General features: G+C 33.8%; 2 protein-coding genes across 5 annotated transcripts; one reads left to right on the forward strand and one right to left on the reverse strand.

The window, feature by feature from the left end:
* The first annotated feature begins 3,166 nt into the window (after nucleotides 1-3,166).
* Nucleotides 3,167-4,757, forward strand: LOC115963383 (chlorophyll a-b binding protein 4, chloroplastic). The gene is made up of 3 exons (XM_031082360.1): nucleotides 3,167-3,547; nucleotides 3,861-4,276; nucleotides 4,369-4,757. Exons 1-3 carry the CDS (start codon nucleotides 3,342-3,344, stop codon nucleotides 4,503-4,505), a joined length of 759 nt encoding a protein of 252 aa, XP_030938220.1. The 5' UTR covers nucleotides 3,167-3,341; the 3' UTR covers nucleotides 4,506-4,757.
* LOC115963382 (agamous-like MADS-box protein AGL65) lies at nucleotides 4,109-10,535 on the reverse strand. Of its 4 annotated transcripts, XM_031082357.1 has the most exons (13): nucleotides 10,142-10,535; nucleotides 9,680-9,717; nucleotides 9,360-9,552; nucleotides 9,118-9,177; nucleotides 8,998-9,016; nucleotides 8,798-8,862; nucleotides 8,687-8,702; nucleotides 8,530-8,591; nucleotides 7,419-7,515; nucleotides 7,044-7,091; nucleotides 6,819-6,946; nucleotides 6,201-6,587; nucleotides 4,109-5,323 (listed from the first exon to the last, which is right to left on the reverse strand). In XM_031082357.1, exons 3-13 carry the CDS (start codon nucleotides 9,542-9,544, stop codon nucleotides 5,293-5,295), a joined length of 1,098 nt encoding a protein of 365 aa, XP_030938217.1. In that variant the 5' UTR covers nucleotides 9,545-9,552; nucleotides 9,680-9,717; nucleotides 10,142-10,535; the 3' UTR covers nucleotides 4,109-5,292. The 4 variants fall into 4 exon arrangements, with proteins under 4 accessions (XP_030938217.1, XP_030938219.1, XP_030938216.1 ...); XM_031082359.1 differs by lacking the exon at nucleotides 9,680-9,717 and having other exon boundaries at nucleotides 9,360-9,545; XM_031082356.1 differs by lacking the exon at nucleotides 9,680-9,717.
* Nucleotides 10,536-12,215: the final 1,680 nt, after the last annotated feature.

A 12,215-nucleotide genomic window follows, 5' to 3' on the forward strand; every position in this document is an offset into this window, starting at 1 on the left:
GACACAAAGGGAATGCAATTTTGTATAAGGCTTTCTGTACTTGTATAATGTATTGGATTAGTACTAATTTTTTGGGATGAGGATGAAATACATGGATAAAGGGTGTCTTAGAGAATTGGAAGATTGGTCAGAAGCTAAGTTGAGAGAGAGAGGCAAACATCAAATTTTGTTGGGTTTAGAGATAAGTTTAGAATGTAATAAATGAGAGTAATTAATGAGATTTTAATAAAAATAATTGTAATAATGAGAGTATTTTTTTAACTGTTGGATCTACTTAAATCTAATGGTTTAAAAAGGTGTAATTCTAAAAGTTACACCACGTGTAACTTGAACCCATCTCTTATATTATTTATATATATATATATATATATTATTATTATTATTATTATTATTATTATTATTAGAGGTGAAAGTCACCATTTAATTAAAAAAAACAAAAACAAAACCCACTATTGTTTGATTTTTTTTATAAAAAAAAAAATGTTGACAAGAAGAAAAAAAATGGTGAGAGTTAGGTCCAATGCGTCCAGTGCACTAGACCCATTGAGAAGGTGACACGTGTCACTATCTCAATGGGTCTAGTGTAACTGGGCATTGGACCCAAACCTTACCCAAGAAAAAAAAAAAAACACCACTTGTTTTGTTTAGAAAACACATTGATGGATAGAAAAAGAAAAGAATAAAATAAGAAATAAAAAAAACACCGCCTGAATCTTGATTAAACAAAAAAAAAATTAATAATAAACGGTAACGTTAAAATGCAGAGTGGGTGAGAGGGTCAATTTTGGTGTTTTCTCAAAAACCCTCCCCTTCCTTATTTTCTCTCATCAAATCTCTTCAAATTGTAAAGATAGGATTTTGGTGGGCTCGGAAAAAAACATCTAGGCCCCACCAAAATCTCTCATCTCCTCTCTTCCATCCAAACAACCTTCTCCCCAATTTTCTCTCATATTTTCCTCTTTCCATTTTCTATTCCTCCTAAAATCACTCCAACCAAATGGAACCTTAAAGTGAACAAAAAAAATTGAATCGATAACTACTAAAAGTCTAAAACAACCTCCTACGTTCTAAAACCTCTGAGGACCAAAACCCATGTTCATTGTCAACAAATCAATGTTGATATACAACTTTGTTGTGACATTTTATCAAATGATTGAGGTTAAATTATTCTTTGACACATAATGATTGACTTAAGGCTAAAATACAATTTACACTTTTCAAGTAATAAAACAATAGTATTAAAATGTGAATTTTGTTCACATCTGTTACCATCTTGTTGTAACTCACTTTAAAACGATGTCATTTTGGCTGGGAAAAAAAATATGATGTCATTTATAGGCCGGTTAATGGTGAAAATGTGATGGACTAACATCGGAAGTAATACATTGACATTATCATATTAGTACATAGTTTAAATCACTTTTTTTTATAAACATTTACACACAAGAAATAGGGAAATGAGTTCTAAGTTTGGGTGTCGTGACAATTGACAAGGCATTGGAAAAGGCAAAAGAAAGTTTAAAAGTTTATGATTCGGTAATTAAGTCTTGGCCCCTCTCCAATATAATATATGAAACGATACATAATACATCAATTTTTTCTTTCTTTTTTTACTTGTACTCCCTTTTTTTCATTATCTAAGTGCATATTATTATTTTAATATTTCAAAAATGTGATTGTTGTTATTATTATAATTATTAGGTAGATATTTAGGCTTAAGATTGTGTTAGATTCTAAATATTTACCATTAAATGTTTAAGTTCTAAATTTATTGTATGTTGGCAAACCGAGTACAAAAACATGTCTAATATAAGATATTTATGTCTTAGAAGTGTTTTAGACATTACTCAAGTTGATACAAGTTAAGATTAAAGAACATACAAGCTGCAGAAAGAAAAATTCAAAATTTGAAGAGCTCGATTGATCAAACTGCAATTTTGCAGATTTTTAAATCAGGCACAATAGCCCGCAAAACGTTTAGGGTTTGTGTCCAACATTGCTAAGCATAAAAGGAAAACCTTAATACACGTTTTTCAAGTCTTGTGAGTTACTCCTGTGAGATCTGTGAGATTCTATAACTTTCAAACTCAACAAGCATTTACCGAAGACCAGATTCATATTACTAGTATCGGTGGAGTTAAGTTGCTGAAATCAAGTCAACCACAGTTGCTTCCAAATCTTTGAGTGGAGATCTTATAGTCACAAACTAGAGTGTTTGTGAACAACAGATTTATAATAGAAGAGTTTGTAGATTCAGAGTTGCGTGCAATTACGTGAGTAAGTACTACATGAGGTAGAAATAGATTTAAGGTTAAGTCTATTGTAAAAACTTCCATTCTATTAGTGAATTGTTGCCTTATGAATTGTTTATGTTAAATCCTCTCCAAGTTTTTACCTTGAAACTGGATTATTTCATTGGTTTTTCTGGGTCATCATATCGTTGCGTTCTTTACTTTTCCGTTGTTTATGATATAGTTGATACTTGTTTAACTGAGATCTGTTTAATTGACATAAGTATCAGCTTCAATAATCTATTAGGTTAAACAATCTGCGTTTTCAAGGGTCTAGAATCTAACTGATTGATATGTTGAAATATAGACTAATAATTTTAAAATTTTTAATAAATTATACAGGCTTTCACCAATAATATTTAAAGAAATACATGTATATAAATAAAATAACAATAACAATAATCTCGTAACGATATGCTAAAATAGACCAATACCAAAATATTTTGTTCCATACAAACAGAAATGGGCACTAAAACAGTATTTAGAACATTAGTTGGTTCTAACACACACTATTTAAATTACAGACTATGAAAGTCAAGGATCAAATTCGTATGTGAAAGGTATCTGACATATAATCAATTACTATCTTAGATATTTTTTTATAGATTGTGATATCTCTCCGATTAGTTGGGTCTTGAAATTTGGATACCATTAGCCATGTGAGGTGCAATCCACCCAATTGTCATGCTGTTATTGGACAGAATCATGTTGAAAATCTTGTTTCGTTGGCAAGAAAAAATGACCCCACGGTATCATTTTCAACCAACCAGAACAAAGAAATAGATCTGTGGATATGGCACAAAGATAAAAGGATAAGCCCCAATTGTTGCTATTGGCTAATCCAAAACACCAGAACACATCTCAACCGTTAGATCCCAAAAATCAAGCAAACCAACCGTCCACTTTTAACAAAGAACAAGAACCACAAGCACACCCTTGAAATGAAAATACAAAGCCATGCACAAAAAACATCAAGCTTACAAACTTAGTACTAGTCTACACTTCTACCACCACCACCACCCCCAATTTGATTGATTAAGGCCAGTAGACATGGCCACCGTCACAACACAAGCTTCGGCAGCTCTTTTCCGGCCATGTGCCTCGAAATCCAAGTTCCTAACTGGGTCTTCTGGTAAATTGACTAGAGAATTGTCCATTAAACCAATGGCTTCCACTTCTTCTGGCTCTTTCAAAGTTGAGGCCAAGAAAGGTGAATGGTTACCTGGGTTGCCCTCACCAACTTACCTTGATGGCAGGTAATTATCTACCATGCCTTGGATTTTGTTTTTATTTTGTCTGTTATGTAAAAGTACAACTATACCTTATAAAATTTGACTCTTTACATATTTCTTTAACTAAGTTCTTTATCATTTATCACTACTTATGGTCTCAAAGTGACATTATGAAGGTAGCACTTTCTATTATATTGAATAAAATTCCTTGAAACATGTTAAAATGAAGAAACTTTAAGTGCTTCTAACTGAAGTGTTAATAAAAAAAGGAACTTGGTTTATGTAAATAGACTACAATTTGTGACATTAGAGCTAAAACTAGTTGAAAAATTTTCAGTCTTCCTGGTGACAATGGGTTTGATCCTCTGGGACTTGCTGAGGACCCTGAGAACTTGAAATGGTATGTTCAAGCTGAGCTTGTCAATAGTCGTTGGGCTATGTTAGGTGTTGCAGGAATGCTACTACCAGAAGTTTTCACAAAGATTGGGATTATTAATGCCCCACAATGGTATGATGCTGGGAAACAAGAGTACTTTGCATCCTCATCAACTCTCTTTGTGATTGAGTTCATTTTGTTCCATTACGTTGAGATCAGAAGGTGGCAAGACATCAAAAACCCAGGATGTGTCAACCAAGACCCCATCTTTAAGCAATACAGCTTGCCTCCACATGAGTGTGGATACCCAGGAAGCATTTTCAACCCACTCAACTTTGCACCCACTCTTGAGGCCAAAGAGAAAGAGCTTGCAAATGGTAATTTTTTCAATTTGAACCTGGTTGATTCAGCTAGCTGAGAATTTGTATAGAACTAGACTAAACTTTTGCTTGATTTGAACTGTATGCAGGGAGATTGGCCATGTTGGCATTCTTGGGATTTATCATTCAACACAATGTGACTGGAAAAGGACCATTTGAGAATCTCTTGCAGCACATCTCTGACCCATGGCACAACACCATTGTCCAGACACTGAGTGGCTCCTAAGTCCATTAGTGATGATATCAGAACCTGTTTTATTTATTCTGTAACCGTGAGGGCATGGTTTTTGAGTGAGATTTGGCATCAGTGTGAACAAGTATCCATGTACAGAACTACAATGGAATTAATATCTCCATGCAGATTACATCAGCTACTTAGCAGTTAGATTTTAATTTCTGAAGCATATAACTCCTGCCCCCTTTGAAATTCAAATTCCATGTGTAATCGCATTCATTCTCTACTGCAATTTAATTTACAGCATTGGTGATTGAAAACTAACATCAGAAACCATCCGTATTATAACTTTTTTAAGAGAGAGAGAGAGAGGGGGGGGGGGGGGGGATGACTCAATTTGCAGATATACATGTTTTTCTGTCTTATACAGCATATACAGCTATGAGATTTGGTAACCAAAATATCCAATAGGAAACTGTACATCTTTTAGATTACATTTATTTCAACACAGAAGCAATTTAATTTAAAGCAAGGTGATGGAAGACTAATATCAGAAACCATCCCTATCGTAACTGTCTCAAAAAAAAAAGGGGGTGGGGGGTGAGAAGTCTCAATTTCAGATGTACATGTTTTTCTGTCTCATACAATGATCCGGCAAACACATCTATGAGATTTGGTAACCAAATGAGAAATTATACATCTTTTAGATTATTCTTATTTCATGGCAGAATTCATCCAGAATTTGTTTTCAACTCCATTAAAAGAAGGGATAGCCAAATCTTCAAATGCAATGCGCAGAAAAGTCTTTCACCTACCATCCTCATCTTCTAGATAAAAATTAACGTGGCTCTTGAGAGTCAATTTGGTTGCTGCAAGAGAAAGTGAAAATGATAAGGAACAGGAAAGCAGATTAGTTGCCTGAACACCAGCAACCAGAAATTAGCAGTAAAGAGATAGGAGCATGAACAAAATGATTAATAAGCAGTTGACCATTTGTTTGTTCTTTAATATTAATGAACAATGAAAATAGTCTTCAGCCACTTAAATTGAACCCTGTTCAAGATATGGAAAAAGGATAATAATAAAATAAATAAACCTCCAATTATGATTAGCTTTGAATAAATAGGTCATCCAACAGATTCCAAAATGTATCCCAGTTCATAGTTGGTGCAGACAGTCATCATTAGCATGAGATGAAAACTACGGGTGATGCTTTCTTAGGTTAGAGGAAAGCATACTATCCATTATACTAAAGATGGAAACCCCGAACTCAATGCAGCACCTATGAACTATCTGAAGTCATTTCAAAATTAAGAGAGATTCTAGCAGCTATGCCAACTGAAAACCCTCTGCCAGAGGATGAGATATTTTCAATAACAAAGTGATAAAAATCTAAATGCCAACAAGGTAAGACAAACATAGACTCACTTACACGAGTAATCAATAACAAGTTTGATGAGTCGGATTTTATCTGAAATGATTAATTATTCCCCCTATTCAACCAAAGAATCAAAAGGACTGCAAGGATAGTTAAAACCCACTGTATGAAGGGGGCTTTCCAAAGCAGGAAAAATCTAATATTTAATTTACTGCACAGTATCATTAGTTCTGACTATGGAATTTGCAGTAACATTTGAAACCATTCAATGGAAATATTTGTGCCACATAATATTTTTAAGTAATAAGTTACTTGGAATTTATTTAGTGTTTGGAAAAACAGAATTAAACAGTTAAACAAATGCTCACCACTGGTAGCCATTCTGATTGTATATGGAAATGCTACAAGGCGCCGATGCAGAAAACCAGGAATGATGCCCACTGTCACACAACGGTCTAGACACTCCAAAGTTATTATTAATTTGATAATCCAAAGGATTCACTTGTAAGTTCATCTCCATCTGAGGCTTCAACTTAGTATCATCTTCGAGCAAATTTGAACTACCATACGAAGGATATGCGTATTGCTCACCAAGTTGCATACTTAAACAAGTATTTCTACTTAACTCATCCAAGGTACCACCTCCAGATCCCATATGAGCAAGTTGTATTGTATTTCCAACCGCATCTTTCTTTTCAGTGCTAAAATAACCAGAATAACCTGGAAGCGAGACATCTGAGGAGCAGTCCACATCTCTGTTGGGAAAATTGGAAAAATGAACATGGGTCAGCTAGAAAAGAAATGACATGTTTTGCTAGTTCAATAATCAAAATAAATATTGATGAATGAGTAGTCTATGAAACTTAAAAATTACTCTCAACACAAGGTAATATACATTGATAAAAACTGAGAATCATTCGTCAAACAAATATACAGTCATACATTGAAGATAGTGCTGCATTGGATATGATTAGCAGTAAACTCACCTCTGTGGCAGGAAGTTTGGCTCATGGGGAAATAGCATATGTTGATTGTCATTGTTTGAAAGCCATGATAGGGATTGGGCATCGTGCACACTATTCATTAGCATAGGTAAAGGCATCCCATTTTGAAACTATAAAGCAAAATGAGCCATGTAAGATTTTTCCTTACATCTAAGAAAGGGCAGAGAGAGACAGAGAGAGAGAGGCACTAAGTGACGCTCGTATTACCTGGGTAGCGCATTCTAGTGAAGCTAGCTGGTGTTTTCCAAAATTTTCCTGCCAAGAGGAAAGAACTAGCATAAGTATATCAATTGCCATTTGTTATTCAATTACAGATAAGTATCACCTAAGGTCTAAGGTGGGTTGATTAAAAATCTAAATCCAACCTCTGCTCTTGGCAAGTGCACAAAATCCCAATTAAATCAGGATGCCATCAAACTTACTACACTACTGAGACTGAACAAAGAATTTCTAAGGATATATGTGATTTTAGTACCGATGGTAATGGTATACAGATCCAAACAGAGTCAGCGACCTAAAGGACAAGTAATCCTGCGTAAATATGTCAAACTTTTCATATTTTAGAATCAACAAATGGCTTACCTTTTGTAGACGTATTTGCTGTATTGATTCTCGTAGCAAGTCTTCCATCTGCCTTAGATTTTCGACATTATCAATTTTTTCTGGATCACTCCAATAGCTGAAGGAATTGCAAGACAGTTTAGATTTTAGATTATTTAATGGCGTGCATAAAGGAAACCGGGTCAAAATATGAAAGATAACAGTAAAGTAGAGGATTGTTCTAATAAAACAAGAAGCTTTTGTAACACATTGCTCAGGGACTGTCTAGGAAACAGGAAAAGCGAACATCTAAGAAAGCAGAACCATCAAATGTTGAACTTTACTAGGTAAGGATTGGCAGCAGTATGAGATTTCAAAGTATCCACAGAGATAAAGGAGGAAGAAAAAAGTTTTAAAACAGATGGCAGAAGATGTAACATGAGTGGAATAAATTTGGTCAGTTTGCTTTTGGCAATGCTTAAAGAACCCCTTAATGCACCATCAATTACCCAGAATAAAGTACTACAGTAGAAAGTATACGACACTAGTTCTATACAGCTGCTTAAGAAAAACAAGTTCTAAAACGCTACAACATAATTAATCTAATCTCATCTTAACCCAAATAAGATGTCAACTGATGACAAAAGAAAACATTTAGAAAGTTAACCAACAACGATATAGTCTAGTGTTCATTACAAGGAGTTCATTTGAATGCAGAAAGTTTAAGGCTAAATGTAAAATAGCATAACTTAGAAGAATTATATATGACTGATTGTATGGTACATACATATTGCATGACAACAGATATGTTAAGCAAAAATGTAACAAAGGGCAATGCCAGAGTGAGAAAAAGACAGCTTGCGTGTGCAGCCCTTAACTGGAGCAATAAAAACAAATACAATAGATAATTTGAACTGGAAGTAATTTTTTTATCAGTAATTTGAACTGAAAATATAGACCCTTCAAAGTTTTAAGCTGGATTGCCAAAGACCTTAAAAAATACTAATGTATTGTACAATAAAATACAAAATTTTGATAAGAAACTATAAATGCAGTGAGCTTATGTTGTATATCTATCAAACTCTTACAACACAATCCACAAGACAAAAAAGTAAAGGCAATACTTTAACAAACAAAATCCCCAAAGGTGCACCTCAGTCTCTTTTGTAGTTCTGTAAGTTGAACTTGCAATAGCCTTAATCGATTACCCAATTCCTGCCCATTGTGATTTAACCAAAAAACAATTCATTGACTTAATAAATAATCTCAAACCATAGTGAATTACGATAATGCCGGTAAACAATCTGTACCTCCACTGTTTGAGAGCTGCAAGAAAAGGAAGAGAAGGGAGGGTGCAAGTCAGATCTGTTAAAGAAGTTCTACTAAATAGAAATTTACAAAATAGATCAATATATTCATACCTTGAACCCAGAAAATCTTCTATATTTACATCATGGTCCAACTTCTTGAAGGTTTTCTTTAGTGCCTATGTTATCAAACAAAATTTTAAAATGAATGCATGGATTAAATATAGAGTGACAATTGTTCAATCCTCAAGTAATACAAGCAGAAGAAACTAAAATAAATATCATATTTGAAAGGATGGGCATGATGGTCTTACTTCAAGGCTCTCCAATTTCCTGTTCCAGTGAAATGAAAAAATCACTTAGCTGTAATGCATTCAAATTCAACAGAGCAAGTAGATAAAAAGAATTACAAGTTTAGGGTAAAATTTTCAAACCTTTTTGCCCTTTCTTGTGGAGTCAATTGTGAGAACTTTGCAATAACCTCTTCAAAATTTCTGAGATGGCAAAGAAATGCTTTAGACTATTATGTAATATGGAATATAACAAACCCCATTTTAGCCTTGCTGGAATTTGTTTTATGACATCTGTTTTTGCCATTTTAGCCTTGGTGAACTTCCTCTATCTGAGCTTAAGTGTGTATCTGAAATACAACAAACGATATCAACTGTAACACTACCTGTTCTCTCCTTGATATAATGTAGATCTCCCAGTTGGTGAAAACATGAGAAGAGCAATATCTATGTCACACAGTATTGCCAATTCCCTAGCTTTCTTCAAAATTCCATGTCTCCTTTTTGAATAAGTCACTTGTCGATTGCTAGTGCTCTCTAACCTCTTTATCTTGAGCTTAACCCTTCCCATCCTGCAATCTAACAAGCAAATTCATTCATATTCCCATAACCAGCCAATTGCTCCAAATTACTAACGTTCATGAACAATTTTATTTAGCCAAAAAGCACATTCTTTTTTTCTCTCATGAAATCCATATTGACTCACTTTAATTATGCAATATAAATACACTTCTCCAGCTGAAACTTCATTCCAGGCACCACCACCATAAAGTCAAAAAGAAAAAAAAATGTAAAACCTTGATTCTCAACAAATGAAGAAAATCTTTAAGCTGTCATTGAATTTTCTCTGTTTTGTCAAAGAACATAGAAATAAGAGCAAGAAATAAGGGGGGAGAGAGAATGTTTCTGTAACTGCAATGCCCACGTGAGAAATCCAAACCTCATGAAGAGGGAAAGAACAAACAAAAGAAAGTAAACCCCTTTTGTTTTTGGAAAGAAACAAAGTGAGAATTATGTAACAAACTCTAAAAGACACCAAAAAAAGACAGACCCAGATGGTAAAATCAACAACAAAAACAGGGACTCCACGAAATAGTCATAATATGGTTAAAGAAAATGATTACAAAGGAAAAGAGAGAGAGAGTTTTGGGATATTATGAAACCATACAAATTGGCACGACAGGTTAAGCTGTGAATTCGGTTGTTGAAATCAGCGGAACCAACCAACGATGTTTGCGTTTGTGTGTGTGTGCGCGTCTCATAAACAAGAGTATGTGTGTCCGAAGAGAGAGAGAGAGATATTGTCGGTGATATTTGTGCTATACTGCTATGTTGTCCTTAAATTTCGAAGAGTTTCTAGAATCTCAGCCGATAAATATTGCTATCCTTTCTGTTCTGTTCTGTCTGTTAAGGATTTTCATGTGCAATCAGCTGAAGTCCAAGTCCAAGTCCAGGGGAAAATCATGGAGGGCAACCGACCCTAGTCTCTCGATTTTCTAGAATGAAAAAGTTTTACTGTAATTACCAATAAAATAATGACATATGTTCCGTTATGTGTGAAGCATTTGACTTACTTGATTGGCGGGTTAAGTGAGTCATCCTCTTGTTGCTCATGACAAGAATTATCTTGCTATTTCAGCCAAAAAAAAAAGAAAGAATTATCTTGCTATTGGCTGATGAAGCTAAATTTTGTCAATTGTTGACTTTGGTCACTTGACCGAATTTTTCTTTTAGTGTGTTGGAGAGGAAATTTTTTTTTTTACAAATAGTCTAACTTTTAGGTTTTTAAAAAAATAATAATAATAAATAAGAATTTTTCTAATAAACATTTAGCTTTTGTAACTAAACAATTTCTAATAAAATTACACATTATATAAACTAATGTCTATTTCATATCAGATGTTATATAATAAAAGTTGTATCTTACATTTGTGCCAAACTATAAGTACATTAAAATAATTAATATATAGTTTCTCTAAGTAGATCACTATTGCTAAATTTTCAAAAACTTTTAGAAAATTCTATTCCAATTAAAATTACTCTACAAAGAGATTTTTCAAATTAAGAAAAAAAAAAGTTTCATTATTTATTTTAGGGTAGTATGAATTTAAAAAGAAAAAGTGCACACTATACACACACATCACCCTTATAGTCAAAAGTGTCTCCAAGACTCCAAAGTGATGATAGGGTTGGCCCTGAAATTTCGATGTTGATACCTACAACCTTCTTAGAGAGAGAGGGAGAGAGTCAAAATGTAGAATGAAACCAACGAAATTTCAGTATGGAATGTGCATGAAATTTTGGATCCTATGATACAGGGGTGAAAGGTATCTTCTAAAGACTTAGGCTCCATTTTGTTAGAGTGAAAATAGGAGGATGGAAGATGGGGGATAAAAAATAGGAGAGGAAATAGAAATTGCATGCCTTTGGTTGATGGGACGGAAACTGGGGGAGAAAATTATTTTATCCCTGAGCCCACCTTTTCGTGAAGAGGAAGTTTCCTCCCCAAATTGGGGAGAAAATGTGGAAAAAAAAGTGAGTTTAAGATAGAAAATTACTCATCTGCCCCCTTTCCCCTTCAACATTGGTTTCCTTTTTTTTTCTTTTTCTTTTTTTCCCTCTCTCTTTTTCAAGCTTAGCGTCCATTTTTTTTCCTTATAAATTATTTTAAAAAAATTTCATGTATAAGGGCATGAGGGTAAATTTATAAAAACAAAATTTTCTATCATCTCATTTTTCTTCTCAACTAAACAAAAACAAAAGAGTTTTTTACTCTACTTGTCCACCTCCTAACAAAACACAAGTTATGGAAAACGACAATTTTTTCTATCTTTCTACTTTTTCATTCCACACTAGTTTCTATCCTTCTACTTTTCCATCACCCTAACTAAACATACCCTTTGTTTTACACCACCTCACATTGTGTGCGAGAGGAATATGTCACTTTGGTAAAAAAAATATATATATTAATGGTTTTTTGTAATGGGCTCAAGTCTTGCAATTTGAGCTATAGAATTTAATACATGGTGCTAATCATTTTGGTAGTAATTGAGACTTCTTTGTCATCTAAACCAGTTACCTCAGGTATAGGCCAGGGGAAAATGGGATGTCTAGGGGGTGTTTGGTATACGTGTTTGAAAATATGTGTTTTGTTGTTTGAGAATATGTGTGGAAATACGTGTAGATGAAAAAATGTGTGAAAATACATATAATGTTGTTTAAAAACTGAAAACATGTGTTGG

Source organism: Quercus lobata, chromosome 10 (genome assembly GCF_001633185.2).
Source record: "Quercus lobata isolate SW786 chromosome 10, ValleyOak3.0 Primary Assembly, whole genome shotgun sequence".
NCBI lineage: Eukaryota > Viridiplantae > Streptophyta > Magnoliopsida > Fagales > Fagaceae > Quercus > Quercus lobata.

Excerpts from the sequence above, each read along its gene's own strand:
- LOC115963383 (XM_031082360.1), top strand. The coding sequence starts at position 3,342 with ATGGCCACCGTCACAACACAAGCTTCGGCAGCTCTTTTCCGGCCATGT. Across the intron at positions 3,548-3,860 it reads CCAACTTACCTTGATGGCAG|TCTTCCTGGTGACAATGGGT; the intron begins GTAATTATCTAC and ends AAAAATTTTCAG. Across the intron at positions 4,277-4,368 it reads AGAGAAAGAGCTTGCAAATG|GGAGATTGGCCATGTTGGCA; the intron begins GTAATTTTTTCA and ends AACTGTATGCAG.
- LOC115963382 (XM_031082359.1), bottom strand. The coding sequence starts at position 9,544 with ATGGGAAGGGTTAAGCTCAAGATAAAGAGGTTAGAGAGCACTAGCAAT. Across the intron at positions 7,092-7,418 it reads AGCAAATACGTCTACAAAAG|GAAAATTTTGGAAAACACCA; the intron begins GTAAGCCATTTG and ends TCCTCTTGGCAG. Across the intron at positions 6,588-6,818 it reads CCAAACTTCCTGCCACAGAG|AGATGTGGACTGCTCCTCAG; the intron begins GTGAGTTTACTG and ends TTTTCCCAACAG.